Source organism: Orycteropus afer, unplaced genomic scaffold (genome assembly GCF_000298275.1).
Source record: "Orycteropus afer afer isolate SDZICR_OR568_19922 unplaced genomic scaffold, OryAfe1.0 scaffold00412, whole genome shotgun sequence".
Classification (NCBI taxonomy): Eukaryota; Metazoa; Chordata; class Mammalia; order Tubulidentata; family Orycteropodidae; genus Orycteropus; species Orycteropus afer.
Window position 1 is genome coordinate 1,370,566 of NW_006921999.1, and position 13,969 is coordinate 1,384,534.

The 13,969-nt window shown below is 38.3% G+C and overlaps 1 protein-coding gene across 1 annotated transcript in view; it reads left to right on the forward strand.

Moving 5' to 3' along the window:
- The window catches only part of LOC103208103 (ephrin type-A receptor 6), a 1,324,606-nt gene that overhangs the window by 1,293,628 nt on the left and 17,009 nt on the right, over window positions 1–13,969 (forward strand). The window contains exon 14 of the mRNA XM_007953778.1: window positions 10,106–10,299. Coding sequence (XP_007951969.2) covers window positions 10,106–10,299 — 194 coding nt within the window. The remainder of the gene's footprint in view (window positions 1–10,105; window positions 10,300–13,969) is intronic.

The following is a 13,969-nucleotide window of genomic DNA, read 5'->3' on the forward strand; positions in this document are numbered from 1 at the left end:
TCCTGATTGCATGTTCAGTCAATTTCAGACTGCAGAAGTTGATAAAAATCTTCAATTTCCTCATCTTTGGCTTTGGTGGTCAGTGCATAAATTTGAATAATAGTCATATTAACTGGTCTTCCTTGTAGGCATGTGGATATTATCCTATCACTGACAGCATTGTACTTCAGGACAGATTTTGAAACATCCTTTGTGATGATGAATGCTACACCATTCTTCTTCAAATTGCCATTCCCAGCATAGTAGATCATATGGTTGTTTGATTCAAAATGGCCAAAACCAGTCCATTTGAACTCACTAATGCCTAGGATATCATTCTTTATGTGTTCAATTTCATTTTTGAGAACTTCCAATTTTCCTAGATTCATACTTGGTACATTCCATGTTCTGATTATTAATGGATGTTTGCAGCTGTTTCTCCTCAATTTGAGTCATGCCACGTCAGCAAATAGAGGTCTCAAAAGCTTTACCTTCTCCATATCAGTATGGCTAGTTTTACTCTGATGATGCAGCTCTTTCCTAGTTGCATTTTGATAACCTTTTAAGTTAAGTGGCTCATCCTCCTCCTCTGTATTGGACAATGTTTCCAGGCTATTCATAAAGCCATGCAGTAATGTAGCAGACAATGTTTCTCTGCTATTTATAAGGTTTTCCCTGGCCAGTTCTTTGAGAAGTGGATGGCCTCGTCCTTCTTCCTAGTCTGTCTCATTCGGCAAGCTGCACTGAAGCCTGTGCACCATGTACACCCCGCTGGGATTGAAACACTGGTGGGACAGCCTCAAGACTCACATCAACACGTCACCACAGTAGGACAAACTGACAGACAAGTTTGTCTACCTTAGCTGTTCAAAACCTCTGCAGCCCTGGATCCCTGCTGCTGTCTCCTTGCTCTGTCCCAGTGCTTCTGGCCTTTTTCTCTCCTTTCCCTGCTTTTCCACCTTGCTGGTCATGGGGCATGGCCTAGGTTCCCTCCCCTCTCCCACATCCCTACTGCTGCCTCCTTGCTCTGCCCCAGGCCCTCTGGCCTTTTTCTCTTCTTTCCCCTGCTTTCCCACCTTTCCACTTGTGGGGTGTGGACTGGGTTCCCTCCTCTCACCTGCATCCCTGCCTCTGTCTCCTCCAACAGTAACAAATATAAACTATGTAAAAACGCCTAGCCTAGAACTTAGCACATAATAAACTATTAAAGTCATATATGTGACTTGAATCTGAAACCAGCAAGCTGATGCTTATACAAAATTGAACTCACTATCACCCCAGCCCTAAAACTGCTTCTCCTCCTGCATCCTGTATCTTTACCAGTTGAGCAAGCCAAAAACCTTAGTCATTCTTGTCTCCTCCCTATACTGCCACATGTAATCTCACTTTCATCCTATAGACTCCTGTCCAATGGTCCACTTCTGTTTGTATTGTGGACACATCATCAGGAAAGACATTTGCTAGTAAAGGACATTATGCTTGGTAAAGTAGAGGGTCACCGAAAATGAGGGAAACCCTCAGTGAGGTGGACTGACACAATAGCCACAACAATAGGCTCAAATATACCTGTGATCATGAAGATAATATTGCCCAGATGACTGAACAGTAACAACCTGCAATATGCAGATTAAACAACCTAGCTTGCTGGAAATGAAGATGACTTGAATCACTTACTGTAAAAGGTTAAAGACTATAGTCTTCAGTATGAATTGCATCTCGATATAAAGAAAACAAAAGTCTTTGCAACTGGACCAAAAAACAACATCATGATAAATGTAGACAAGATTGAAATTGTCAGATATTTCATTTTACTTAGATTCACATGGAAGCAGAAGTGAAGAAATCCAATGACATATTGCATTGGGTAAATATACTGCAAAATACTTCTTCAAAGTGTTATGGAGTGAAGATGTCACTTTGAAGACTAAGAAGGCTAACTCAAGCCATGGTATTTTCAATAGCCTCATATGCATGTAAAAGCTGGACAATGAATAAGGAAGACTACAGAAGAATTAATGCATTTGAATTATGGTGTTGGCAATGGATAATAAAAATACCATGGACTATCAGAATGAACAAGTCTGTCCTGAAGGAAGTGTAGCCAGGATGCTCCCTGGAAGTGAGAATAACCAGACTTCATTTCAACTATTTTTGTGATGTTGTCAGAAGGGACTATTCCCTGCAGAAAGATATTATGCTTGGTAAAGTAGACAGTCTCCCGTAGTGATACTGCCTCGGAAACCCAAGGAGGGGTCCGCTATGAGTCGGGTTTGACTCGACGGCACATAACAACAACAACAACAAAGTAGACAGTCAGCAAAAAAGGGGAAGACCCTCATCAAGATGGATTGACACAGTGGCTGCAAAAATGGGCTCAAGAATAGGAAGGATTGTGAGGATGGCGCAGGACTGGGCATGTTGTTCATCTAACAGATTAGTAGTAATATATTTGTCTTCAATTGCACTAATTCTGTCTTCCATTGTTTAAACTGTACTCCTTTTCTCTTCCAATGCATTATCTATTTCTGAAATTTTAGTATTAATCTTTTGGATTTCTATTTTCTCTTTTTGTATGGTTTCTAATTTTCCATTTATTTTGGCAATGTGTTCTTGTATTGATTTCCTGAATCCTTCTAGAGTTTTTTTTTTTTTCCTGTGTTTTCCTTGTTTTTGTCTATGATTTGCTTGATATTGTCTTTTTTTTCCTTGATCTCTTTCTTATTTAGTTGAAGTTCTTAAATATAACTCTTTTGAATTCCTTATCTTGTAGTTTGAATACCATTTCTTCCTCCATAAGATTTTATGGCCCTGTATTTTGCTCATTTGCTTAGCCATCTTGTCCTCTGTGTGTGTGTGTGTGTGTGTGTACTGCTGACCATCGAGGCTGTGTGGGTGGGCACTGATGACCACAAAGGTGGTGAGGACAAGGGTCCTGCTTTGCAGGAGTGCATACTCCAGTCTGCAGAGATGGCAGGGGCAGGTGCTGCTAACTATAGAGGCCATGGTTGTGCAGTGCAAGACCCAAGAGGAAGTGCATCTGAACCTGCCAGGGTATTGGAGAGGGGAAAGTGGGCTGATCAAGACACCAAGGGGAGAAGGGGCAGTGGGGAAGCTTAATTAGCTACTGGTTGGGTGGGGTTGGGGGGAGTGTTTTGCCTCTGGCCACCAGCAGATTGTGCTGGACAAGGGGGACATTTGTACCGCTCTGGTCACTGGACACTATTATGGGTCCCAGTGTAGTCCTGAGAGGCCAGAGCCAGTTATCTGGTTCCTGTCCCAGTCAGTACACTTTTTGCAATAATTCAAAGTGGCTGCTTTGGGCTGGGCCAGCTGGCAATTCACCACTCCATATGTTATCCTGTTCAATGTTTTAATTCAGTTTCTTCCTCCAATTGGTATTTGATGTACTTCTTTATCCTTTCCTTTGAAGTTCAAGGTTCTAGGATTGCCATCCATATCTGCTTCACTTGGTTTCTTGCATCTTTTTTGTAGAGGCCCTGGATAGTATATCTGCTTGGTCCACCACCTTGGAATGAACTTAGCTAACATCTTTAGTCATGTTATCTTGGGCAAGTTAAACCTCTCTGATTCAGCCCCTCATCTGAAATGAAGATAACAATTATACCTACTTCAAAGGGTTATTAGGAGAATTAAAAGAGTTAATATATGTAAATCATTTAGAACTGACACTTAAAACCAACCAAGAGCTCTCAGTGTTTGTTAGCTGTTATTATTATTGTCACTATTATTGTTGTTATTTCCATTGTCCTAAAACCTGTGTTCTTTATTTTTTGGCACCTGCTCTCAGGATAAATTTCACAATGCTGCAAGTATAGGTTAAAGAATTGAAAAAAATTAAATGCTAAAGATCAACAAGAAAAAAGTCATGAGTCCCCTCATCCTCCCAATGTCCCCACAGAGAGTTATGCTGCGGACCAGGCAACATTATGTGTAAAAAGTCCAGCTGAACAATACTACTCTCTTGTCACTCCCTTCTTTTATAGAGTAAACATAATGGAAACTCTATTCCGAGGGAAAAACAGTCTCTTGTAGCCAAGCAGTCTGGATATGAGTATCAGCTATTTATAGTTGTATGGGAAAACCAAACAGTAGCCGAAGATCTTGAGAACTGTGGGAAATGGTGATCCCTCTGGGCAGGAGGAAGAAGCTACCAGCTCTATGGAAACTGAGTTTGGATGAAGTCTCTCCCACTTAGAGAAGGATAAGCCCCCAATGTCACCTGGATCATTGTTCAGACAATCCAGAATAAGATCATGAGATGATTCTTGGTCAATTCTGCTTGGTGCATCAAATTTTTATTTTATAAAAATTTATAATTTTATATTTCCTTTACTGGAGACTGCAAATGCTGTAATCATTGTGCTTTCAAGACATGTTGAGTAGTTTTAGATTCTAACAAACTACTCTTCTATCAAAATATATCCAATAATTTCTTCTAATACCTTTTGTTTGGGGCCAATAACATGTATTAGTTTTGGGCACCTCACTAACTGATGAGAATGACAAACCTAGAGACATAACTCCTGCCTTCAAGTACATATAACCTTAGAGGAAAGGCAGATGAAAATATTATGATACAATATAATAGATGCAATAATAAAAATGTGAACAAAGCTCAAAAGTATTCAAAAATGACTGTGTTCAATCAAAAATTACATATTGCAAACAATGAACTAAATATGTTTTTGATTTACCAACAATATTAAACCTAGTATCCAAATAAAAACATTGAAGTCTAATTAGAATATGCTATGACAAACGATCACTCAGCATTACTCAAGCTGAAAGGACCGAAGAAAAACTTCAAGCCTTGATTTGCAATGTTGAAGGATTCTATGGGCAAAATATTGAATGATACAGGACACATCAAAAAAAGATGGAAGGAATACACAGAGTCATTGTACCAAAAGAATTGGTAGACATTCAGTCATTTCAGGAGGTAGCATATGATCAAGAACTGATGATATTGAAGGAAAAAGTCTAACCTGCACTGAAGGAATTGGCAAAACAACAAGACTCCAGGAATTGACGGAATACTCATTGAGATGTTTCAACAAACGAATGCAGCACTGGAGGCACTTATTCATTTATGCCAGGAACTTTGAAAGACTGACTGGAAGAGAGCCATATTTGTGCCCTTACCAAAGAAAGTTTATCCAACAGAATGTGGAAATTATCAAACAATATCACTAATATCACACGTGAGTAAAATTTTTCTGAAGATAATTCAAAATTGTTTTCAGCAATGTACTGACAGGGAACATCCAGAAAATCAAGCTGGATTTAGAAGAGTAGATGGAACAAGGAATATCATGGCTGATGTCAGGTGAATCATAGGTGAAAACAAAGAATACCAGAAAGAAATTTACCTGTGTTTTATTGAATATGCAAAGGCATTCAACTGTGTGCATCAAATTATGGATAGCATTGAGAAGAATGAGAATTCCAGAACAGTTAATTGTGTTCATAAAGAACCTGTACATAAACCAAGAGGCTTTCATTTGAACAGAACAAGAGTTTAAAATCAAGAAGGGTGTATGTCAAGGTTGTATTGTTTCACCATACTTATTTAATTTGTATACTGAGCAAATAACCTGAGAAACTGGACGATATGAAGAAGAATGTAGCATCAGGATTGTAAGAAAATTCAACAACCTGCAATATGCAGATGACACAACCTTACTTGCTGAAAGTGAAGATGATTTGAAGCACTTACTGAATGAAGATCAAAGACTACAGTCTTCAGTATGGATTACACATCAACATGAAAAATAAACAAAAAGCCTCACAACTGGACCAATAAACAACATCACCATAAATGGAGAAGAGATTGAAGTTGTCAGGGATTTCCTTTTACTTGAATCCACAGTCAACATGATGGAAGCAAAACCAAAACCAAACTTACTGCTGTTGAGTAGGTTCCAACTCAAAGTGACCCCTCCTTAGGTTTCTGAGGCAGTATGTCTATGGAAGTAGATCACCCTGTCTTCGAAGCAGCAGTCAAGAAATCAGATGTTGTATTGCACTGGGCAAATCTACTGCGAAAAACTTCTTTAAAGTGCTGAAGAGCAAAGATGTCACTTTGAAGATTAAGAGTGCCTAACCCAAGCCATGGTATTTTCAGTAGCTTCATATGCATGTGAAAGCTGGATAATGAACAAGGCTGACCAAAGAAGAGTTGATGCCTTTGAATTGATGAAGAATACTGAAAATACCATGGACTACCAGAAGAAGGAACAAATCTGTCCTGGAAGAAGTGCATCCCGAATACTCCTTAGAAGCAAGAATGACTAGACTTCATTTTACCTACTTTGGTCATGTGGTCAGAAGAGGGCATCCCCTGGAGAGTGATATCATGCTTGGTAAAGTGGCGGGTCAACAAAAAAGGGAAGACTCTCAATGAGATGAATTGACACAGGGGCTGCAAAGATGAGCTCAAGAATAGCAGGTATTGTGAGGATAGCACAGGACAGGGTAATATTTCATTTTGTTATACATAGGGTGCCTACAAATCAGACTAGACAGCACCTAAAAACATGACAAATGATAGCATGGATTAAAAAAAAAAAAAATGCCATTGAGTCAATTCTAACTCATAGGGACCCTTTAGGACAGAGTAGAACAGCTCCATAGGGTTTCCCAGGCTATAATCTTTATGGAAGTAGATCTACCACATATTTCTCTCACAGAACAACTGTTGATCTCAAACTGCCAACCTTTCAGTTAACAGCCAAACACTTAACCACTGTGCCACAAGGATGTCGGTTGATTATGAAATTGAAGAGAAAGATTTTATGCCATGAGAACTAAAAATCATTTCTGAGGAATGGACAGAGGAAAAGTTTGGGAACTGAAAGGAAGTTAGTTCAAATTCCAGCTCTGCAACCTACTGACTATAAGTTTAAGCAAAATTTTTAACCTCTCTGAGACCAAATTTTCTCATCTAAGAAATAGAGGTAATAGTAACTATTATTTTGGGTTTTTCAAGTGTTAAATGCAGAAAAATACATAAAGCATCTAGCACATGATAGATCTCAATAAAAGCAGCTTCCCCTCCTCCCCCTTAGATTATAGTCTCACATTGTCACCTATTTTATTCATGAATTTGTAATTAGGTAACTGTGGCCATTTGACTATAGGGCTGTCCTGGGATAAGATTTTTAAGTTGTTCTATAAAGGGATTCTATCTCATTTTTCTCAGATACTTTTCAAATCTATCCACAGTAATTTTGATGAATTACAAGCATTTTATACACATCTAGTTTTACTAAAATGTGTAGCAAAATGTCTTAAAATCCATAGACAGGTGGTAGCAAAAGTAGTCAGAAAACAGATGAGAAAAAAATCCCAGTCAATAATGGAAATAAAATGAACAGAAACAAGTGGCTGGTATCCTGACAGGTTAAAGCATTCTGATCACAAAGACACTTTCGGGATTGTAAGAAATTCCTATTATTAAAAAACCTAAAGCTTATAATTTAAGAGGGTCTTGAAGGCATGTTATTACTCCTTTTTACATGAATTATGGACATTTAAGAGCCACCTCGAATAATGTGCATTAAATAATAAATTTAGTTGTCAATGATTTTTTTTTTTCATTACAAACCTAAGTCATTCATATATACATGTAAATAATGTTGAATTGGTAAATATTTTGTTTGTTTTGTTATATAATTTCTATCATAATTTTTAAAAAAGGAATTACAGCAAGACTATTGACTATACTGTAATAAGAAAGTTCTGTTAATAGTATAATACAGGGAAAGACAGTAACTGAATTATGCCTATTTTAAAATATTACTCAATTCCTCAGTTTTCCCACCTCAAAAATGGGGACAGTAAATGCTTACCATTGTGTTTCTTCCCATATAACATAAGAATAAAGGTTCAACAAAGGTAAACATTACCGCAATAACAATAGCAATAATCCATAAGTGGATCCATAGGTAGACATGCAAGTTGAACAGGCGTTGGAAGGCAAATGGTATTATACCCATGAATATATTTAAGTTTGACAGAGAATATTTCTATATATGTATTTATATGGGCTGTAAATATATCCAAGTATATGGTAGAACATACAGAATTATGAAAATTTCTAAGCTACTATCAAACACCTTGAGAGAATGAGTCCATAACCTCTTGGGACACCAAGGTAATTGACATAACAAAGTCCACAAAGACAAGTTTTACATCCTACTTTCATGAGTAGTGACTGGAGTCTTTAAAGCCTATGAGCAGCTTTAAGGTACAGCTATTGATCTCTCTTCATCCAGAGAAAAGAGAGTGAAGACAATCAAAGCCATGTGGAAACAATTAGTCCAAAGGACTAATGCACCAAGCAAACCTTAGCCTTCACAACCCTGAAACCAGAAGAACAGAATGGTGCCTGGCTACCACTGCTGACCACTCTGAAAGGGATCACAATAGGAGGTCTTGGATAGAGTGGGAGAAAATTATGGTATAAAAAAAAAAAAACACCAGGCTTACTGGTCTGATAGTGACTGGTGCAATCCCTGAGACAATGGCCCTTAATCACCCTATAATCCTAGAGCTGAACTCACCCCTATGGGTCAGCTTTCTCAGACAAACAACAGACAGGCTTATAAGGTGAACAATAACACCAGGGAGGTATGAACTTCTTAGAACAATCAACCATACAAGATCAAAAGAGCAGTGCCCAGAAACAAAGCTCAGAAGGCAGGAATATGTGACTTCCTAAGAACCAAGAAAAAGAGCTCTGGTGGTGCAGTTCCTAAGGCATTTGACTGCTAACCAGAAGGCTGGCGGTTCAAACCCACCAGGCACTCCTCAGAAGGAAGACTGGGCAATCCACTTCCATAGAGATATCGCCTCATGAAAACCAAGGAGTGGTTGCTATGATTCAGAACTGACTTGGTGGCAGTGAGTTTGGTATTTTTTTTTTAGTTTTAAGAACCAGGAAAAGTACTTATTGTTATCTTATTTTTCTTAACTTCCATTTCTCATGAAGATTCCTTTCTATAGAGCATCAATACCCCGTACAATAGCAACTAGCTCCAGGTGACTATTAAGACTTAAGTGTTAATTAAATAAAATTGACAAAAATGTAAAATTTAGTTCCTCGGTCATACTAACCATGTATCAAATGCTCAGTGGCCACACATTGGAATCATACTAACTATGTATTAAGTGCTCAGTGGCCACACGTTGGCTACCATATTGGACAGAGAGATATTTCCATCATTACACAAAGTTCTATTGCAGAGTGCTGCCCAGAATACATTCAGGCTGAATGCTCCCTTTCGTTCTGTGGGTTTAAGCTGACAATTGAAAGCATCCCAAGGACTAAATAACTTTAAGACTTATGAGAGGACTTCATAATCAAGTCAGTGTCTGACAAACAACAAGCTAGAAATAAATGAAGAGTAAGTAATTAAATGGGTGCTAAAGAAGAAAGAGGGAGCTCTGGTGGTGTAGTGCCTAAGGCATTTGACTACTAACCAGAGGCTTGCGATTCAAACCCACCAGCCACTCCTCAGAAGGAAGACTGGACAATCTACTTCCATAGCAGTACTGCCTCGGGAACCCAAGGAGGGGTCGCTATGAGTCAGAATCAGCTTGACGTTAGTAAGTTTGTTTTTTTTTAAAGAAGAAAGAAGGTAGTGATGGTTAGAAAAAGAATACACATTGACACTATTATAAAGGGATAAAAAATGATTCAAGAAATCAGTGCTTCAGTAGAAGTACAATTTTACTTAAAATATTTGTCATGTGTGGCTTGCACTGAAAGCATTAATCCTGAGCTGACTTTGTGATGTTCTCATTGGGTTTTGAGACATTCCAGCTCAATCACACAAAACTATTTCTTGTCATCATGGTGAAACTTAATCTGTCTTCTGTATACCTGTGGCACATATTTAAAAACTTATTTTCCTCTTGTAGTATCAGTACATGTTACGGAGGTACTTACAATTTTTGTTCACAACTTTTGTATTTGTCCTTGTCTGGATCACTTGTACTCACAGTAATTTCTAGTGATTAGATTAAAAAAGAAATTAAAACTTAGCATACATACTATTTATACCAAAATGTAAAAGCATGATCTGTATATGTTTGTATTTAGGTCATTCTCTCCATTGAAGAAGGTTACAGACTTCCAGCTCCCATGGGCTGTCCAGCATCTCTACACCAACTGATGCTCCATTGCTGGCAGAAGGAGAGAAATCATAGACCAAAATTCACCGACATCGTCAGCTTCTTAGACAAACTGATCCGCAATCCCAGTGCCCTTCACACGCTGGTGGAGGACATCCTTGTGTAAGATGCAGAACGTTGATTTTTTTTCCCCCTTTGACAATCATTATGTCTTTCAAGATATAGACAAGAATACCAGGCAGAAAAGAGAAATTTCGTCTTGATGAGCATCTAGTTGTCGACTTTTCAGAACATTTTGTGTAAACCATATTTTATTCATCAGTTGAAAAAGCAAAATTATTAACAGTAAAAAGAGAAAAAATGCATTTTTTTCACCAGAAAGCATTTTCTCTTCTCTTTTCCCATATCTAGACTTTCTGAATTACATTTTTTTATATATTTTTCTGTGTGAGTCTTTGGTACTTATATATCATTTATTTACTGGCCCTTCTTTACCATTGTAAGTAGAATACGTATGTGCCTGCAGCCCCTTTAATTTTCTTGTCCACTCTGTGTCCTGTCCCTCTATTTGAAAAGGCAAGCAAGACAGTGGCTGTTTGTGAATCAGCCATTAGTAAGGTTGTTTCCTGCTGATATGATCACACCCAGCTGTTGTTACTTTCCAAGCCTAAAACTGAAAGAGAAAGATGGTAAGACAAGAAAATGAAGGCACTCATACACCATTTTATAAAAGTCTGTAGAGTGAGAAGCTCTATTCACCTCTCTTTGAAAAGCAAGTATAAGAAAGAAAGAGTAGAGGAAAACTAGACTAATACCTATGCTTGAAAATACTACATTTAAAATATCATCAATCTGAAAATGTATTTATTTAGGCCAAATTGGACTTAGAAATAACCAAAACATTTCCAAAGTTCACTTTCCTGACTCAGGGGATGACCATCAGCATACGCAGACATTCAATTTTAGGTCACGGGTTAGTGCAAGTTTTTAAGGCTGAAGGCTCTTCAAGGACTACTTGAAACAGGCCTCAGTTCACAGCAGAGCACATGAGAGTTCACCTCTAAATCACTAATTGGCAGCCTCAGTAAAGTGAAGCCAAGCATGAAATAGCTAGAGATTAAACTATTACTCTAGCTCATCTTCCCTAAAGCAGTCCAATATAGGAAGTACTAAAAGAAAAAAAAAAAAAAAGGCACAGTAAAGGCACTTTGGGTTTCATCATAAAAACAAGGGACAGCCATTGAAGGATTTTAAGCAAGAAAATGACATGATCATATTTGCATTCCTAAAAAATCACTCTAGAGATAATTTAGACTGAAAGTGCAAAACAGGACACAACACTAGAAGAAAATGAGTCAGATGTTTTCAGCAGCCCAAGCTGGAAAAGATTAGAACCTGACTTATGAAATGGGAATAAGGGCAGGAGATAAGAGAAAAATTTATTGTTGGGGAAGGGAAACCAATGTGTCTTGGCTACTGATTGAATGTGGAGGGAGGAGGGTAGAAAAGAATCAAAGATGTTTGTCATGTTCCTTTCTTAGACCAGCTGGCTGATGGTATAGTGGTGATATTCACTGAGAGAAAAAAAAAGGGACATGTTTTTTGAATGGAAATGAGATCTTTGAGCATGCTGAGTTGTTGATGCCTGTGCAGTAGTCTAAATGAGATGTCCAGCAGGTAGTTACATTTATAGGTTGAAACTCAAGTAAAAAGATCTCAGCTGGAAATGTAGATTTGGAGATCATCAGCATATAGATTGTAGCTAAAGCTTTAATAGTAGGAGTATCGCCTATAGAGAATATAAAGAATGAGACTAAATAGAGGAAAAGGATGCAATCCTCTGGAACACCAAGATTTAAGAAATGAACTGAAGAAGAGTGCCCAAAGAAGACTGAGAAAGACAACCCAGATAAGGAAGCAGCAGTATCATAGAAGCCAAAAGAGAGAAGTAGGTTTCAAGGATTACAATGTCCAAAGCTTCAGAAAACTCCTGTAAAGATAAAGTGAAATGTGTCTATTGGATTTAGCAATGAGGTATTCACAGAGAGCCTCTGCAAGAGCATTTCATTAAATTGGGTAAGACAGATTGGGGAGCTCTGGTAGCATAGTGGCTAAGGCACTTGACTGCTAACCAGAAGGCTGGCGTTTCAAACCCACCAGCCACTCCTCGGAAGGAAGATGGGGCAATCTACTTCCGTAGTGATACTGCCTTGGAAACCCAAGGAGGGTCGCTGTGAGTCGGGTCTGACTGGAGGGCACATGACAACAACAACAAAGACAGATTGCAATGCAAGAAGTGAATATGAGGTCAGAGAGAAGAGCAATTAATACTCTTGCTTTTTAAAAACCTGTCTCTGGAGGGGAAAGAAAAAAGTAGTTATATGAAAGGTTTCTTGGTTTCTGTTTTTATTGTGGAAGAGAATTGGGCATGTTTCTATGTTGATGGGAAAGAGCTAAAAGATAAGAATCATGGAATGAGTACATTAATGGGGACATTTATAGACTGAAATCATTTAATCTGAGCCTATTGTTATGGTAACAAGATCCCATAGCCAGCAGCCATCAACAAAGCTCTTCAACTATTGAAGCTAGCAGGTAAGAACCTGTTGTAGAAACTGAGTACAAAATATTTTAAAAGAAAACAGATAAAACAGAATTTCTTCCTTGCATTTTGAATGTTATGCATGTCATTGTATTTGGAAAACATTAACAAAGAATCTAAGTTGAGAAAATATGAAAGTAAAAAGAATCCAGAGGTCAATTCTGTATGATGGGGTAGTGTTACAAAGTCAAATGTTTACGATTTAGTGGACTGCAATACACCCGGGGAACAGGCCACTGAGTGTCAGGCTCTCTGACAATACTGCTACACGCAGGCTGGAAGTTGGATGCTTTATATAAAGTTGGCAGCTTGATTCAATTCTAAAGTCTAATCTCTAGGAGACCAAATGGAACTTTTTGTGACTGATTTGCTATCCTGTTTTCTGACAAAGACATATGTGTGACTGCTTTTGCCCTTAATGCATTTTTGTTTGAGAAACAAAAGGAACCAAAGTTCTAAGGATATCATGCCTAAATCTTTATCAGCATTCTTACTGAGTATGTTCCCCTTATTCACACCTGCCTTAGTCCCAGCACTTATGGCCCACTGGGTGGTACTTAGGGATCTTATAATATTTTAGCTCTTAAGGACTGGAACCACCATCTTGCTTAGTACCCATAAGTCCATCTCCTTATCCCCAGTGCCGCTTACACTCCCTGTCCCTGATCCCAAAGAACTGGGACTGTTTGGGAGGAAAAAAATGCGGGGGGTTAAAGTTAATATTAGCTAAAGAATGCCTGGTTTGTTTTATATGTGTGTGTATGTGTGTACACTGGCCCCTCCCTCCACCTCCCAAATCCCAAAGACCAGAGTTGTCTGTCTCAGAATGATGTTGGGTTAAAGAAATATGAAATAGTGTGGAATTTGAATCTTTCCTCTCATGTGTCTCTCAGACATGTAAAGGATCTGTTTAATCCACAGCAACTCTTATTAAAATCTTCTGTACTCTCCTTTCCTCTAGCATCCCCAAATGCCCAGGAGTCTCTCACACTTCTGTACTGACATAACTCTCTCATCCACTAAGTACCCATGGTTTTTATTCCACTCTAATTGCTTTTTTCTCAAGAATTCACCTGAGAAGCTTTTATCCTTTTCTCTCTTGACAAAGCCGTGAAGAAGGAAGAAACTAAAGGAACAAAGGGGGATAAGGAAGGCTGTGAAATCCACAGCTTCATAATTTTATACTAGCATACTGGAAATTTCATGAACTTTATATCTATAATCTTTTCT